The following is an 18,300-nucleotide window of genomic DNA, read 5'->3' on the forward strand; positions in this document are numbered from 1 at the left end:
CCTTCTTTATCAGTTTGTCCAGCTTCTTCCTGTCAGCTGCTGTGATGCTGCTCCCCCAGCAGACCACGCCGTAGAAGATAGCCAAGGCCACAACAGAGTCATAGAAGGTCTTCAGGAGTGCCCCGTGCACCCCAAGAGACCTCAGCCTCCTGAGCAGATAGAGTCTGCTCTGACCTTTTTTGTAAAGTGCGATGGTGTTATCAGTCCAGTCCAGTTTATGGTTCAGATGAACACCCAGGTACTTTTAAGATGTCACCATCTCAACGTCCCTTCCCTGGATGTTCACTGGTGATGGGGGGAGTGGGGACGCTGACGAAAGTCCACAACCAGCTCCTTGGTCTTACCAGCATTAATCTGGAGGTGGTTTCGCTGGCACCAGTCCACAAAGTCCTGTATGAGTCCTCTGTACGACCGGTCGTCCCCATCTGTGATGAGGCCAACGATGGCAGAGTCGTCAGAGAACTTCTGCAGGTGGCAGGTGGGTGACAGGTGGGAAAAGTCAGCAGTGTAGAGGGTGAAGAGAAACGGCGCCAGCACCGTTCCCTGGGGGGGCCCCTACACTGCAGAGGACGGTCTCTGACACACAGTCCCAGGTCCTCACATACTGTGGGCGGTTGGTGAGGTAGTCCACAATCCAGCATGTGAGGTGTAGGTCCACTCCAGACAGCTCCAGCTTGTCCCTCAGGATGGTCGGCCTGATGGTGTTGAAAGCACTGCTGAGGTCCAGGAAGAGGACCCGAACAGAGCTCCCAGGCGACTCCAGGTGAGAAAGGGCTCGATGGAGGAGGAAGATGATGGTGTCGTCCATCCGATGCCAGGCTGGTACGCGAACTGCAGCGGGTCCATGGATGAGCTCACCAGGGGGCGCACGTGGTCAAGGACCAGCCGCTCCAGGGCCTTCATGAGGTGGGACGTTAAGGCCACCGGCCTGTAGCAGCTAGGGTCCTTAGGGTGCGGGGTCTTTGGCACGGGTACCACACAGGACGGCACGGCACCCTTCCCAGTTTGAGGCTCAGATTGAACAGATATCCAAGGATCCTGCTCAGCTGGTCAGAGCAGGACCTGAGGAGCCTGGAACTGAGGCTGTCCGGGCCTGCAGCCTTCCTGGTCTTTGTCCTCCTCAGCTGGTTCCTCACCTGGGGAGATGTAAGGGACAGGTTGGAGCAGGGGGGCTGTGTGTCTTGGGGTGTCAATGGGGGGCTGGAAGGAGCACTGGGGCGTGGAGGTGGTGGTGAGTTGAATACTGTAGGGGGAGAGGTGGGGGGGGGGACTTGGGCAGAGTGCTGGAAGATCAGAGGAGGGGGGCTGCTGCAGGGCTGACACAGCTACAGAAATAGGTGTTTAGTTCATCTGCCCACTTTTGATCCCCAGCTGCCTGGGAGTTTGGCTCCTGGTGGCCTGAGAGGGTTTTCAGGCCTCTCCAAACTTCCCTGGTGTTGTTCTCTTGCAGCTGTTTCTCCATCTTCTTCCTGTATCTGTCCTTCCCCTCCCTGATCTTTCTCCTCAGCTACTTCTGAACAGACTTCAGCTCCTCTTTGTGTCCTGACCTAAAGGCCCTCTTCGTCTCCTTTAAAAGAACCTTGATGTCAGGATTAATCCAGGGTTTGTTGTTTTTGAGAAACACCTTACAGTCCTGTTGGGTACGGTGTTCTCCACACAGAAGTTTATGTAGTCTGTGATGCTGTCTGTTAAACTGTCAATGTCCTCCTCATGAGAGTCGCTGAATATTTCCCACACTGTAGTTTCAAAGCAGTCCCTCAGAGCCTCTTCAGCTTCACCAGACCACTTCTTCAAGGTGCGGGACACAGCTGGTCGCCTGTTAACAAGTGGCTTGTATACAGGCAGGAGATAAACCAGATTATGATCAGCTCTTCCCAGAGGAGGGAGGGAGGATGAGTTGTATGCCTCTTTGGTGTTGGCATAGAATAAGTCCAGTGTTTTATTGTCTTTGGTGGCTTATGTGACATACTGGATGAATGTGGGCAGAGTGGAGGACAGAAAGGCATGATTAAAGTCCCAGTAAGAGGGTCTGAGGGTTTTGAGTCTGCAGCCTGTTTAAATGAATAGTTTACAAAAATCCTACTTTTCCTGTTCATGTACACACTTTTTTTTCTAAATCAAAATGAGAATAATTTTAAAAAAAAACTCACCTTCAGTATTGATATCAAATTTGCTATATGAACCAGATTCACAATTAGAAGAAATATATGTATATGTATTTCAAATCCTTTATCCCTAGTTTAATTTATCTAATATTGTGCTGGTTAAACTATAGAATGATTTATTGCTTGTGTTTGTTGAACAATACATAAAATGAGGAACATAAAAATAATTTCAGTATTGGGGGGAAAAACACACAATAAGATAATTTTCACACATTGTTCAGCCTTTATTAGAAATACTGATGGTGTATTAGGACCACCATTGCAGATTAATAAATAGGACTCAATAAAGAGGAGCCACTAATTTTGAGGAAAAAAAGGCAACATTTTTTTTGGAAACAACAATATTTGAGATTGTAAATTCATATATTCTCAAGTAAGCAAACTCAAAATTTCACATTTCAAGTAAGACTACAGGTACACTCGAAATTTCTGAGTTTAAAAAGTCCTAATTTTTGGCATTAGAAACTCAGAAATTGCAAATTTTTCACATCAAAAATTTAGAATAGTTTAAATCAAAAATTCATAAGAAACCAAAATGAAAACAGTGATTATACTTTCAGCTTTATAATATCAAAATGTTCAGGTGCATGAAATACATTTCATAGTGTTGGTCCATGTAAAGTTACATTTAAAGTAAATTTTTAAAAAGGATTTTTCTCTAGAAAACAAATTCAAACTAGATTTTGTTTTACATTTTATTCTTGAAAATCCCTGGATTCTTTACTGTTTCCTTTTTAAGTGTCCTTTATATGGCGTAATGAAAATGGTTATTTATCTTTTGTCAAGAACAAGTGCATGTAGGCCTTTAATGTTGGGGTATTCACAATAAAAACTATTGAAACTGATGTTTAATTTTTCCAAGTTGGTCCTGGGGGGTTAGCTTGCCTTAGATAGGAGTAGGAGGGGTCCATAAGAAAAAAGGTTTGGATCCACTGCTCTATAGTGAACTCAGATTTCTTCATATAAAACATATAAAAACCCTCCTATATAATGTATTAGTGTTTTGTATCCACCTATAACCTGATCTTTAACCAAAGCTAGTCTGACTCTTTCTCTTTAAAGTCAGTTTCTAAAACAAAGGATACATAAAGCTTTGAACTGTTAATGCACTAAGCTTGATGACACACACTTGAAAATAATACCGCCCAGCTGTTTCCAGTTTCTCCACTTACATAGTGCTACTTTGTTAGCTAGAGAGTACACTGTTTTTGACTGTTTATCTTGGAAAAATGAGTGCGAGGAAGAAAATATTTGAAAGCACTATGTATTAAGAGGAGAGAGGACAATTAAAGCTTGGACATATCAGGAAAAAGATATGCTTGAGAAGGAAAAACAAGTTAAGTTTTTGTTCCTGACCCCCATCATACTTGAAGTGAATTCCTGGTGTGAGTTTAAGCGGCTTCTTTAAAAGCAGTGCTCAAACCTTAATCTTAATTAAAACTCTTTACAAGTTTTCATCAAATAAAACTTGACTAACATTGTAGGGGTTAAGAATAAAAAGTCATTTTAAATTGAAAACCAAGATAGACAAATATAACCTGTCAAAATTCAGTGTTTGGAAGAGTAACTGGTTTTACATACCACATTTCAAAATGTCACAGTTGAAAACATAAAATTTTAGCGACAAACTAAAAGGACTATGGAAAGGGGGGAAAATGTAAACATGTGTTATGCACAGTAACTGAATCAAGCTTACAGGTTTATTAGTAGTATTACTATATTGCTAAATGTAAACAAGACATAATAGACATACAAGTATAATGAAACTGTTATACTGTTTTAAAGCGGACTAAAATCACGTATATTTCACCATTAATACCAATTATTTTTCTTTATATTTCCATCAGATGACATAAAAGATTTCCTAAATATTAAATGCCTAAATTACTTTAATCACAAATAAAGCTAACAGAAAAAAAAATCCAATAACCCACATAATTATAATAAAGTATTACAAGTATATTAAACTGAACAAAAATCTCATGTATTTTACTATTCATAACTTGAAAATTTCTATAAATTTGTTAAACTTGTAGGAATATTATGGAGATGCTTGGTGCACTGTGTTGATGTGTGTTGGCTACGGCACACTTCGTAAAAATAAGTAATACCTTAAAAAAGAACTAAGTAAATAAGGCAGCACAGTGAGTCTGTTTAACACCCATCCTTTACTTTTTCATACACCAGACAGTTAAAAAACATCTACATAGTGCAAAATTGACATGGCACAATCTAAGCAAAGAGCAAAAGTAGTAACAAGATATACATTTTGATTGCTATGACTCAAAAAGTAAGTTGCACTTCAGCACAATAATGATACAGGAAGTACATTGTGATTAATATTAAATATGTCAGTTTACACGTAATACATTTTAAATGTTTGGTAGAATAACTTGTTTCATAATTATTTTAAAAAAATTACACTGGATGAAAAAAAGTCTTTCCTATTGAAAAGAAACACAAAAAATGACTGAAAAGAAAGAAACCTGAAAATGTACTGGCCAAAGAAGAATGCAATAAAAGTTACAACAATCATAAATGGATACAAAACAGAAATTTTTAGCTAATGCTGCGTTCGATTGTACTCAGAACTTGGAAAGACCCGGGTTGGAAATTCCCGCTTCCGAGGTAAATGCGTTTCATTGCATAAGCTCGGAAAACATGGCTGGGCGCAGTAAGCTGATGCTTGTTTTGATGTTTTTCGAGGATCAGAAATTGCTGTTGGGGAAATATATTAGCTACTTGAGGGAGAGAGAGAAAGAGAAACGTACGTATGACTTGAACGCACCAGCGAGGGTAATCCTGCGTGCATCATTGAACTTATGATGGCATCAAAGCGAGCTGTGCAGAGACCTGTACTGTAGTTCCACAAGCGCTAAATTAGACGACACATAAAAGTAAAAGTTGAGGAGAAAATGACTGTCATGGTGTGTGACGCCATATTGCTACGTCATTCCAACCGACTCGGGCTGCTTGGATCCTACCCAAATTCCCGAGTCGGAGTCCCGAGTTCAAGGGTCGTTCCATTGCACTTTTCTGATTCAGAGCTCGGATTTATCCGAGTTCCGAGTAAAATCGAACACAGCATAACACTGCTAATTTTTTCTGCTTATTTTCTAAACCTTTGAAGACTTTTCTGCAAAGATTCCCCCTCATTTCTCAACAATAAACAACTAATCTAAAGAAACAAGTATGACAGCCAAAAACTGCTAGCTTGTCCTGCTCAAATGCTAACTAACAACCAAGCTCAGAAATTTCTCATTTTATAAATTCAAAATAAACTTTTGTGCACATTGATGTACTTCTGTACACACATAGATGTAAGGTGTTAAAAATTAAGGTCACTGAGAGGATTTTTCTACATTTTGAATTACGCACATGAGCTGAGTCAAGCTAACAATTTTCCATTTTTCCATCTTACTTAGCTAAAACTGGCTTCCTGCTTTAGCTTCATTGCTAAACAGAACATGCAGTATTAATAGAAGTAATGATAAACAGCTAAATATATACACAAGAGTGTCAAACTATTTGCAAGTTTTACACTGAGCAAGCATCGAATCTGAAGCCTGTTTAAAAAAAAAAAAAATTAACTGATAAATCAGGAATTAACTGTTTTGGAGAAAACTCTAGTTCTGTGTTTTACATGCAAGGCAATGGGATGATTTTCCTCTGTTTTGGGCTTTGTACCGATAAGTTAAGTAATCCTAGCAGTTATTTTTCTCATAGTCAGAGTTCGAAAACTTGCTGTTGGTTTGAGTTAGCCTGCATCACAGAACAGAAGTGAGTGGTATCAGTCATAGTATTACTACTTTTACAAAAAGGTTTCCAAAAGCAGTCAGTTAAAGGAGCTTGAGTCAATCTGATGAGTTAGGTGTTAAGTGTAAAAGCTGTCAGTTGAACAACTGCACCATGACTGCTTGAAAAGGTGGAGCTTGGTCTGATTTTATTCAGACTCTAGTGCAGTTCTTTTGTAATGAGAACATGAGCCAACCTTGATCTGACCTGTTTGAGCCAGAAGATGGTGTTAAAAAAACACAGGCAGACCAAAAGAATCTACAGAAAAAATTTTGCAATTGTTTCCTTGACACATTTTGCCTGGGAACTGCACCTAACCCATCAATTTGATGGAAGAAATAATGCAATCTGAGGTAAATGAATATGCACACTCTCTGCTCGCTGTGCAGAGGAGCACGCTAGCTGTTTCTGGATCTCCTGATAAATGTCATCTTCCCATTTCAAGCAACATTACCTATTTATTTGACTTATTTAAGATTTATTTGTAAGTCAAACATTTGTTTCATATGTATTTGTCCAATGGCAGTATCAAAGTTGCACACCCCTATATTTTGTACATGTATTCATAAACAGGAAGAAACTGTTAGAGAGCATTTCTAATGCACGTCACGCATTTTGCTCCATATGTAAATGTCCTTGTGTGAACAAACACCAAACTGGAGGTACATATGCAACAAACTGGTCCATGATTCAGATTGCCTTTTGGACACATCTGCTGCAGACCTCTACAATGGGGCGACCTTGATTGTGGGGCGGGAAGTGACTCATTAACCCTTGTTAGGGTTTTTCTTTAGTTTGTGGTGTGCTAAATTTAAAAATCTGCTGTTGTGATAAATAGCCACTTACCGTAACCTCTTACCGCAAGTGGGAAAAAAAATGTCATTCTGGTTCTGGCCTAGGTAATGTATGCCACTTCCCACCCCACGATCTAGGTTGCCCCATTGTTAGAGGTCTGTAGCCAGACCTGTTCCTCTTGAAAACCTGGCTGATTTAGGCCTAACTTTTTCATATTCTTTTAAAATAGACCTTATCCCCACTACTGGACGGCCATGGTCCTTTGACATCACACTCAGGATGAGCAGCTCAGATATTGTGTTATAATCCATCTTGTATGTCACTGAAATGCTGGGATTCTGAAAGTGTTTTTTTTTTAATTGCTACCTGATTAAAAGGCCACTAAAATGAATGTGTAAATATTGGCATATCAGATGTCAGCAAAAAAACAATATTGTACATCCCTAATGGTAATGTGCTGGTAATCAACAAGCTAAATGGTTCAAAGATCCAGATATTTAATGGTACAGAAAAGATCCAGATCTGTTCAGTTTTTTTTTAATTAGACTGACAGAATAGGGGGATTTTTAAAATGTTTTAAAATACTGCATACCACACATTAAAGACTCAATCTTGATGGTGTAATGTTAATGTTTTAAACCACTGGGAAAAAACAATCTGGCACGTAAGACACTTGGGGAAGAAGGGGCATTTCGGAAAATAATAACATTTTCAATTATAAAAAAAAAAAACAAAAAACATCCCAGTTTGAGTTAATGATCAGCGCAATTATCAGTCACATTCCTAAATTTGAGCTGACCAACGAGCCAAAATGGCACCAAATGAAAATCTTCTTGCTGAGCCAAATGATCTGGGTCACTAATAAGAGCCAGAATTAACATAATTTATCCAATTTTCAACATTTATATGGCAAAAAAATGAGGTATAGCAGGATAGCATTATGGTATTTTGTCTTTTTGTCACAGGAACATGGCCTCCATGGGAATATGGATAATTCTAGTTCAAGGAGGAAATGATGAACCCTTTTTATTTTCTTATTTTTTTTTACCATCAAGTATAAGCAAAAAATATAAAAACATTAGGTATTGTTATTACAGTCAGTAGGTGTTGGGCAGGAATGAGGCAGCTTGCTCTTGGAGTTGCACATGGGTTGTAGTTTGCTTCTATATTGCCAACAAATTTTCTGGAACCTTCCCCGAATTAGAACTTTGCAATCAGACAAGTGCACTCCAAGATGTGTGCAAACCTATCTAATAATTTGTTAATCAAGTTAAGTAATACAAAGTATGGAATAGGTTATTCTTCCCTGATAGGCTGTTTGAACTCTAAAATTCCCACAGCTAAAGCTAGCTTGTGCGTTAGCAATAATGTCATAGATCGGATCCCTCTGTTTTTAGATCTATGTGATTTTTTTTCAGCTTGAATTTACCAAAAGTTAATTTGAGATTATAGGGCTACATAATGGTACACATGAGACTGAGTGAGAACTTTTAAGTGGTGACTCTTCGCAACTTTTCAATCTGGTGTGAGTTGTTGTCATTGGGAGGTTCTTGGGAACCTGGCTCAACAGGTAATTTGCCAGGACCCTCCCCCTGTAGTATCTCCATGGGTGATTGGTCGCCTTTACCAGGATTGAAAAGTGGAAAAACTTCCCCAGTGAAATTTACTTTTAAAGAACCAATGAGACTCTCATCCTTGGCATTATAAAATGAGAGCTTTCCGTCGTCGTAATTCAAATCAACACCAACTATCTGCGGTCGGGAATATACAGGAAGTAAAATATTTGGTTCAGTGTTAAACTGAAAGACCCCTGCTCTGTCAGAGGAAGATGACAGGAACCAGAAACCGTTAGATGTAGTAGGGGAACTACCTTCAGAGATATCTGTTGCACTTGTTACACCTATCCACCAGGACTTTTTGGGGTCAGTGTTAGGTTGATCCAAAGAAACCTCCCAGTAGTGTCTTCCAGAGGAGAAGCCAGGTGTTCCTTTGATAGCTGTGAGACAGGTAACGTCTGGTCCATCAGGAAAAGCTGCGTCTACTGTGTCTCTCACCTTACGATCATCCTTGATCTTCAGAAATGGATTTGTTACTTTGGCCAGTGCCACATTAACTGTTGAAGAATTACAAACAAAGATCAAGATGAAATCAGATAATGTAAGAATAAAGAACTCCAAGAATAAAAAATGTTGACAGTCATTCTGAAGTGATTACCAAAATGCTTCTTAGCCTCTGATAGATCTGTTGGAAGGATCGGTCCTGTAACAAAGAGTGACAAAGATCATCTCTCTTAAAATGATATGTTCCTTGTCAAATAAACTTTTTTTGTATGAGAATGGGCATTTTACTCTGAGATCATCAATGGTACCAGTATTTCTTCTTACCTTTTGTTAAAAGAGCACAGTTCTCTGTGGAAAAAAAGAAAAACACAAAAACAAAGATATTGTGTTATATATTGTGTTTTTGGCCATCAGACAATGTTTGGCAGACTCCAAACACTGCACATCTCCAAAAACATCACATCCCCACTGGGAAGCATGGTGGTGGAAGCATCATTTGTTGGGGATGCTTCTCGGCAGCCAGCCATGGAAGGCTGTTAAAGGTAGAGGGTAAAATGAATGTGGAAAGATAAAGGAAAATCCCGGAGGAAAATCTTATTCAGTCTGCAAGAGAACTACGGCTTGGGAATAGATTAACTTTATCAAAAAAAAAAAAAAAAAGGAAAAATCAGGGGAGAAACATGTTACTGTTGAATTTTGGAAAATATAGGATTTAAACATAATATAGTTACTTTATATTCTTTTAATACATGTCAATGTCAAGACCCAATGTTGGACTGAATGCTTACCCTCAGGATTGCCACTTTCTGTTTTGGGTTTTATCCCTGGAAAAAAAAAGGAAGTTTTAAAATATTTTTCTCCTGTAAAATCTGCATGAAGGCTATAATCTTAATTTGATTTTTGATTTAAGTTTGCTGCTGGATTTACCAACTTTCAGGAGTATATGAATGAATGTGACATGGATGCCACCTAAAAATGTTCTCTGCCTTGCTCTAAATTAATTATAATCCTTTTTTATTATTATTTTGGACATGTTGTGATAAATCTTATCATCATTATTTATCAATTTAATGCACATCAATTGAATGTGTTGACATGTACAACCTAAGTGTAAATAGAAAAAAAATACTTACATCTCTTTCTGAAGTAAAACAGTAGAGTGGCTATTACCACGGCAACTGAGAGTAATGCAAAAAAAATCCATCCAACATGTGAGCCTTCAGGTTCTAAATAAAAGAAATCTGTTAGTATGTATATGAAAACACAACTCTGGCACATGTATGTAACTCTGTTCAAAGTGCTTACCAGCTTGAGGAGGTTTTTCCAGGTGCACTCTGGCTACCTTTGCCTCTTCGCCTGGTAGGCTGACTGAGCAGTAAACCTTGCTGGAAACCTCGCTGGAGCTGGGGACCAGAATCCAGCTGTGGACAGACTTCAGACCAGAAAAGTCCTCGCTGCTTTTTGTGTTGTTAGAGGACAGATCCTTGTTTGGATCGGACCAGCGCAGACTGGGCTGTGGATACCAGCCTTCAGACTGACAGCTCATATTCAACATGTTATCTTCTATCCACACTGCTGACAGAAGAGGGGAGGTTCCTGTTTCTATAGAGACAGATGGAGGAAGATAGAAAACATTAGAAATAACACTTTATACCTTATTCTTATCATGAGCGTTACACTGATTTTATTGTACTCACGAGTCACAACAAGATTGACACTGTCACTGTCATAACCCTGGTTGCTGCTGACATAACATGTGTATTGTCCCTCATCATCAAGGGTCACATCAGTTAGCTTCAGGCTCACATCCCCCACCTTCAGCCCTCCAGACACTGCATCTTTTAGGCCAAATGAAACCCTTCCACTGTATGAAGCATCCTGAGATGCATTCTGAAAGCTTTTGCCCTGGTAAAGCAGGACTGGTGAGTCAAAGTTGTCTGAACGGTACCAACGAACTTCCAAAGCCTCTGCACTTTGTTTAGGGCTGAGCCAGCATGGTAGTGTGGTGGTGTGGCCCCTGGCCACCGAGATGGGAGATCCGACAAAAACTTGGAGGCTAGCTGAAACAAGGACAGAAACAGAAATATGTGATCACACCTTAGACTGTTTTGTAATTGCTCTGGTTTTAAATAATCAACAAATACCAATGTTAATACAAATAGAAGAACATTTTCATAGAATGCCACAGTTATCTGTTTATCCTATTATGCACCAACAAGTTTTTCCCTTCATGATATCAGTTCTGAGACTTAGTGATGGCTGATAATGAGAACTGCTCAGATACCACTGATAGAATAAAATGAAACCATTTCAATTTACATTTCATTGAATGCAGCAAAGAGACAAGATAAATAGTGTTCAAACTGATTAATTTTGATGTTTCTTTAGTAAATATACAAACAATCTGAATTTGATGGCTGCAACATGTTCCAAAAAAGTTGGGACAAGGACAGTGAATAACCTGGACAATTGTGGATTACTTAAACACCAGGACCTTTCCATGGGCTGGTAGATTAATTGGTAACAGGTTATAGTACCATGATTTGCAGAAAAAGAGAAATCCTAAGAAGCTCAGCCTTTTGCAGGAGGAAAAGGACCATCCAGACTGTTATCAGTGCAAAGTTAAAAAGCCAGCATCTGTGATGTAATGGGTGTGTATTAGTACCCAAAATATGGATAACTTGCACATCTTTTAAGGCATTATTAATACAGAGAGGTACATACAGGCTTTGTGTGGCATATGCTTCCATTCATGTCTTTTTTAGGGGCATCCCTGCTTATTTTAGCAAGACAATGCCAAGTAGTAGTCACAAGAGCATGGCTGCACAGTAAAGCAGGGTGAGTACTAGCCACTGGCCAGCGATTTCAACACTTCAACAAGTAGCATCTTTAGTAATCCTTAGACACTTACAGAGTGTTGTTGCAAGAGAAAGTGATGTAGCTCAGTGGTCAACATGCTCCTGTCCCAACTTTTTTGGAAACCATTGCAGATATAAAATTCAGAATGGCATTTATTAGTTTGACCATAAACTATCTTGTCTTTGTGCTGTATTCAATTGAATATAGGTTGAAAAGAATTTGCAGATTACTGTATTGTGTTTTTATTCACACATTAAACGCCTTGACTTTTCTGGAATTGGAGTTTGTTTTGTTTAATTTTGAATTAAAAAAAAACGTGTATTTCACTGAAAGTGGCATTTTACTGGTCTTGGTAGTCTTTGCTGTCTCTTTTAAAGAAACACGATACTGGTAGCCTATTAATACCAAAGCAGTTGTTTGTAATACATGATAAATCGTCAGTGTTTCAGGGCTTAATGTAGTTCAATGGAAAAAAGAAATAAAACAAGATAAAAAACAGAGGATGGTCAGAGGGTAAAAATAGGCTGTAGGAAATGACGTATTATGAAGACAGATGTGAGGATATTGACTAAGAAAAACAGCTTTACCTGGTGCTGCTTCTAACAGTGACACGGACAGGGCAGCTATCAGGAGCACGTGCCACCTAAGGATACCTGTAAAATGTGAGGCAATAGAAATGATGTCCAAAGGCAATTTATGCAGGAGGCACACAGAACTGCTGTCTATTCTTCTAGTTCAAGCAACATTACTCTAACAACGGAACAAAAGTATAAGAGTCATTTTCGCGGATATCAAATCGTACCAAATAAAACATCGGCCTACCCATCGTGATGTTTCAAGGCGTGATATCCTTCTTCCAACTACGGATTCGGTCCTTTCAGAGATAACTGCGATTGCTAGCCAAAACTAAACGTATAGTAATATAGTAGTATAGTATACGTATAGTATATTTTTATGTTTAGAGAATAGCGATTGCGTAATTTCTTTTAGAAGCACGATTTAAACCTCTTACGAAACGATATCGCCCCCCTCAAATTTACTTTCGCTTTCACTTTTGAAGGACAGCGTTTATAGGAGCGGAAGTGAGAAAGTGAGAGGACGGAACACAAGACTTTTGCAAGAATTTTGTGGTTAACTTCAATTGGGATTTATTCAGTGCTCTTCCGTTTATGAATTGTGCAAGAGTTTTGTGGTTAACCAATTGTCATTATTGCAAAAAAACACGAAGAATCAGTGGTCATCGTGGTTAAACCAACGGACAAATAAATGTGGACGAATTATTCTCTGCAAGTTTTCTCTCCGCTCAGCAGCAGTTTTGTCCCTTTTTAACCACCGTTTATTTTGTGTAGGCATAAACAGACACATTTCATTATTTTTAAGCAGACTGCACTCAGTTTTAAGAAGAAGAAACGTCAAATGAAGCGAACGAGCCTCTTCAGAGCACACATAGCTTGAAGCAGAAAGTAAACAACACAGTTAACGCCTATTGATGCAGCATACTGTGAAAGTTAATACTGTTCTTTATGATGCAGTTTGCGGAAATGCCCACTAAGTGTCACTAAGCTCCAGCAGAAATAAGTGGGCAGTTTGGGAGGGGCAGAGAGGAAATAAGTTCACGACAATACAAGGGGATATCATCATGTAAACATAATACTTAGAGTAAAGGGAATGAAAGGGAAATTATAATTGTTTATAATTTCTGTGAGCCGTAATAAGGTAGAATAATTGTTGCAGAAATAAATTTGATTAAATACAGTGTATACTATTTTAGCCATCATGAATTAGTTTCATGAACTAAAATAATATTAACTAAAATGTAAGTGCAGCAATAAGGGTTACATAAGCCTTAACACTTTATTTGCATAGTATAATAACAAATACTACCTGATTTTGGGTGTGTGCATTTCTCACTGTGTGTTTTCTTGTACGTTTTATTGTATATTTTGTATATTGGATGTACAATTTTTTCACATTTTGAGGTTTGTGTTGGAGGACTGGATTAAAGAGACTGGGGCTCCAATCCAGTGTGAAATAAAGTATAAGTTTCAATATTACACACACACTTTTGCTGAATAATACACTAGTTGTTTGGTCTACACAAGACAAACTAGAATGAAAACTCGTCTGCGTTACCGACCTGAGCCTGTCTCTTTAAGCAGGTGGCTGATGGGTAATGTATGCTAAAACAAATTTGGTATGCTAGTTGATACTCCGGCGCACACTGTGGAACAGCTAAACCCAGCCAAGCAGCGGTCCTGTGGTACAGTCAGGGATGACGAAACTGATACAAGTAACATGCAACCTTTTACCTTCAAGTTAATACCGTCTATAGGCAGCCTGAGAGTCAAAGGTGAGGGAAAATGGTTCTAGCTGATTTAAAAGTAAGACCGCATTTGGGCCCAGCCATTTGTATAAGACCCGAAAATGGAGTTGTTTTGTTATAAATATGTACTTTAACCTAACACAGACAGCACACAACCGTCGCATCCATAGACATAATATTATGTCTATGGTCGGATCGATATCGATGTTTAAAATATACCTGACAGTCACACCCGAAACTTGTAAATACCATAGCTCTCAAGGTTATGAACAAGAGTGGGCCATAGGGAAAAAAGCATTAAGTGTTGTATTTATATTACAAGTTGGGACAGATAGAAATTTCAGCTGTGAGAATTTCACTTTGACTTGTTACTTTCTTCATTTTATGAATGTGTACTGTTTGCACCTCCTGAAAACAACAACACCCAAATACCTGTATGTGTGTCTGAAGAATATAGTTTCTCAATGTTTGCTCTTCTTCCACCATTTGTTGTGAAACTGATTTTTCCCTGATTTCTTTTGCAGTTGCTCTGAAGAAAACATGGATATCTTCACACAACCAAAATTTCAGGCCACCATAGGAGAAACACATCCTGTAATACAGTGTGTAATTGACAACAACATGATAAAGCTGAAAAAATTACTCAAAGACAACAGCATTGATCAAACGTACCCATGCGCCCAGTGTAATGATTTAATAACACCACTGATTGCTTCTGTTGTTTTCCACAATAGGGACATTTGCATGTTCCTTTTGCAGAATGGTGCAAACCCAGATGTTACTTCCAGCAGTGGCTTCACACCTTCACATTACATCTCATTATACAATGCATCGCTGCTATTTGTGGAGAAACTGCTTGAAGCAAAAGCTGATCCAAATGGAGTGATGAAACTTCAGCCGCTCATCCCACTGCATACTGCTCTTATCAATGACAGGGAAGATGTCACGAAAGCACTTATTTCTGCTGGTGCTATTGTACAACTGTTGCCCAGTAGTTTACTTGAACACACCACTCTTAATGAAAAACTTTATCAGATATTTCAGAACTGTGCATTGAAAGGGGATGATCTACGCTCCAAGCTCTGTTATTTCCTGTATGTGGACCTTGCTGTGCAAAAGAATCAACCTGAAGATGTGTTCAAAACGTTTGGCAGGGACATGCTGCTGGAGCATCCTCAGATCCATCTGACCATCATTGAAATACTTTTTAATGTTTTGGGGCCAGATAAAGAAAAGTATAAAAAGGATGTATAAAATGGCTTAAAGACACTGACAGTGTAGATGCCTACATCTCAAGTGTCATCAGTCGCTTTCCAAACATTTTGAAGGAACATGCAGGTTAGGTGATTTGTAGTTTGTATTCAGTTTTATGTACCATTGAAGAGATAAAAAATAAGCAGGCATGTGATCTGATCCCAGAACTACTGGAACAGCTTGGCACAGAAGAGAGTCCTGTTATGCATTTTCTGAATACACTGTACCTGATAACACAGAAAACAAAAAGCAAAACCAGCTGGGATGCAGTCTTAACACTCCACAGACATAAGAGTCTTCACATACGGCATATTTGGAAACTTGCTCTCGTTTGAAAACGCAGTGAACTTCATAACATCAGCAGGGATAACTTCAGTGCCTGACATCATCCTGACATCTGCAGAGATGATAATGCTCAGAGATCTCAAAGATGTGATCAGAAACCTGAGTAACCAACTGAGCAAACCTAACACAAAGTCTGAAGACTTTCCTGGATCAGAGAGAGAGGATCTGTTCGAGTGAAGTCAAGATGGACTGTGACAGAAATCCATGGAGTTCCCCTTTTGAAAAATCTTACACACTGAGGGTAAAGTGTTTCCAGTCATATCCTTTCTCTCTCTCTCTCCCTCTAACTCTCCCTATCCCATTATCAATAAGGACTTTGATCAATAAGGAGTACTGATAAGAGTGTCAGTATCAATGAAAATGAATGATCTCTTCATCAACTAATAATTGGCACCATAAATAAAATGTTTTATTGATAGAATTTCATGTCAATCCCTTCAGTTGTCACATCTCTTACAGTAACTTAAGTTTACGTTGTGCATCTGTATGGCAACTAACAACAGTGACAAAGCTGTGGTATTTAATAATGCAGGCCTTGGTTGGTTGTTTTAATAAAACATATTTCATAAAAAATGCGCTATATATTCACTGTTTATTTCATCCAGGAGAGAGGACTATTTGACTCAGATTGGAGACATGGAGGAAGTGAAAAAATATGGCAGTGCTGATCCAGAGCTGATTTCTTCAATGGAGAAATGTGCAGGAAATAGATCCTTCAATGGATGGAAAACTCAGGTGACTGAGACATAGAGATTTTTCAATTCAGATTACTAGCTGTTACTATAGCTCGTGTTTTGTGTTCTAGTTTTCCGAGGAGTTGCTCCTGAAGGGGGGCCGCAAGAAGAAACCTTACACTGAAAACATCCTGGGACTGCTGCGCTTCAGTCGAAACCTCTTTGTGCACTAGTGAGTTAAAATGACCTGAAGATGGGCTTTCCTGCTGATTTCTTGATATTGTTTTATCACCTCTACTTTCATTTCAACACTGATCTGCAGGTCACCACACATTTCAGTAAGGATGCATCATTTTCTGCTGGTGTCTAATGAAGTAAGTATTAATGAATCTGTCGTTCCCTATTCAGACTTATAACCATTCAAATAAACAAGGGGAAAATCTGTCATTTTAAAATTCAGCCAAACCAGTAATCATACTGATGAACATTGTTTATTATTGTCATACAGTCCTTAACTGTTGCTGAAATATGCTAAAAGTTGTTACTGCAGTATTTCTTTGTTTTAAGTTATATCAACAACAGGGAAAAACATGGAAATCAGCCAACTGCTGTAATCTAACACATATATAATATTTGCTTTGTACTGGTGTTAATCATTGATATGCACCACCATGATTTCTCCATGAGAATTTTTGAAGCAGAAGAGTTTGCAAGAGATGCCAGAGCAGCTACGCCACCCACAACCTCTGATGAACATGCCAGTCACCCAGTTCAGGAATCTCAGCAAATATTCACCAAGCCAACTGAAGAGTGACCTCAGGCTCACATCACTCATGGAGTGATTCAGAGGAGTCCTGACTCTGTTGGATGGTTTCAACTCAGCTGACCTATTCCACACTGTATGATTGCTTTTTAAGTGTATTATTATGAGGTGCCTTATTTTGGTGAATGTGGATGACTTAACAGTCATTTGACAAGTCACAGGTCAAATATGTGTGAGTGCTCTATTGGCTGTTATGAAAGTGTGTCATTCTGACAGGTTGCTTTATTCACATTTAATGTAGTTTTTCTTTTAAACAAACTCTGGGCTTTGGAGGGTTGACGGTTATGACATGAGTCTTAATTTTGTTTATATTTATCACATGGAAACACACAAGCAATGTTTGTAAAAAGAGAGTGGCATTATTTTAATCTATGAAAAAGCTCAGTGTGATATTTTTCTAACTTTGCATCCTAATTGTTTTAAAAGGATGAAAACATGTAAATCCAGCCAAAGAAGTGATGATTAAAAAGTGAAAAAAAAAATAATTTTGTAGTTTAATAAACTGCTGTTTTAATCGCTTGTATTTTGTCATATTTTCTGCATATTTGTCAAATAAATTTAGAACAATTGAAAACTGTTCAACTCTATTCTTTGGTTTGCTGTCAGTTTTACTATAAATAAGACTTTTCTATGGGAATGTTAGGCTGTCCATGACATGTAATGAGTTGTTCACATTCATATGATTCTTGCACCAGTGCCTTTTTTCACTTTTACATGTTTATGTTTTGTACACACATGCTTTTTAATTGATATTTGTACCAAGTTGTATGATGACCCTGATGGAGGCTGTAAACAGGGGTAGAAAGTAACTCAATAAGGCTACACTGCTTAAATGACTAATTTTTAAGTGTAATGTTTTATGTTGTGATTGCATTAAGGAAAGATTATATTTTACTATACAACTCCCTTGAGCATTGTAAGTGACTTCATTCAGTACTTGGAATAAACTTAAACTACTTTTTACTTTTGTGTGAGAAGACTTATTAATGATACTTTACATCTTGTTTATCAAATTATAAAGAAAGTAACTGCACTACAATAGTCTTGTATTCTTCTACCTCTGGTCATGAAAAAAAGCAGCATTTGTCCAACAATAAATATGGTACAAGGAGTTGCTAAAGTTTTGTGTACTACATTTCATTACACAAAGAACAGTTTTCAATTACTTAAAACATAATTTTATAATAAACATACTTTTAAAGCAACT

At 38.4% G+C, this 18,300-nt stretch overlaps 1 protein-coding gene and 1 long non-coding RNA gene across 3 annotated transcripts; one reads left to right on the top strand and one right to left on the bottom strand.

The window, feature by feature from the left end:
* Nucleotides 1-4,332: 4,332 nt before the first annotated feature.
* On the bottom strand, nucleotides 4,333-12,714 carry LOC121505027 (butyrophilin-like protein 3). The gene is made up of 9 exons (XM_041780147.1): nucleotides 12,497-12,714; nucleotides 12,262-12,327; nucleotides 10,513-10,875; nucleotides 10,121-10,417; nucleotides 9,949-10,041; nucleotides 9,604-9,639; nucleotides 9,140-9,163; nucleotides 8,970-9,014; nucleotides 4,333-8,868 (listed from the first exon to the last, which is right to left on the bottom strand). Exons 1-9 carry the CDS (start codon nucleotides 12,498-12,500, stop codon nucleotides 8,246-8,248), a joined length of 1,551 nt encoding a protein of 516 aa, XP_041636081.1. The 5' UTR covers nucleotides 12,501-12,714; the 3' UTR covers nucleotides 4,333-8,245.
* Nucleotides 12,715-13,892: 1,178 nt separating this feature from the next.
* Nucleotides 13,893-17,680, top strand: LOC121504199. 2 transcript variants are annotated; one of them, XR_005991442.1, is made up of 5 exons: nucleotides 13,893-14,024; nucleotides 14,522-15,837; nucleotides 16,202-16,331; nucleotides 16,402-16,502; nucleotides 16,593-17,680. It is a non-coding gene; the product is annotated as an uncharacterized LOC121504199 (long non-coding RNA). The 2 variants fall into 2 exon arrangements; XR_005991443.1 differs by having other exon boundaries at nucleotides 13,896-13,964.
* Nucleotides 17,681-18,300: the final 620 nt, after the last annotated feature.

The sequence above is a fragment of the Cheilinus undulatus genome, linkage group 22, assembly GCF_018320785.1.
Source record: "Cheilinus undulatus linkage group 22, ASM1832078v1, whole genome shotgun sequence".
Taxonomy (NCBI): Eukaryota; Metazoa; Chordata; class Actinopteri; order Labriformes; family Labridae; genus Cheilinus; species Cheilinus undulatus.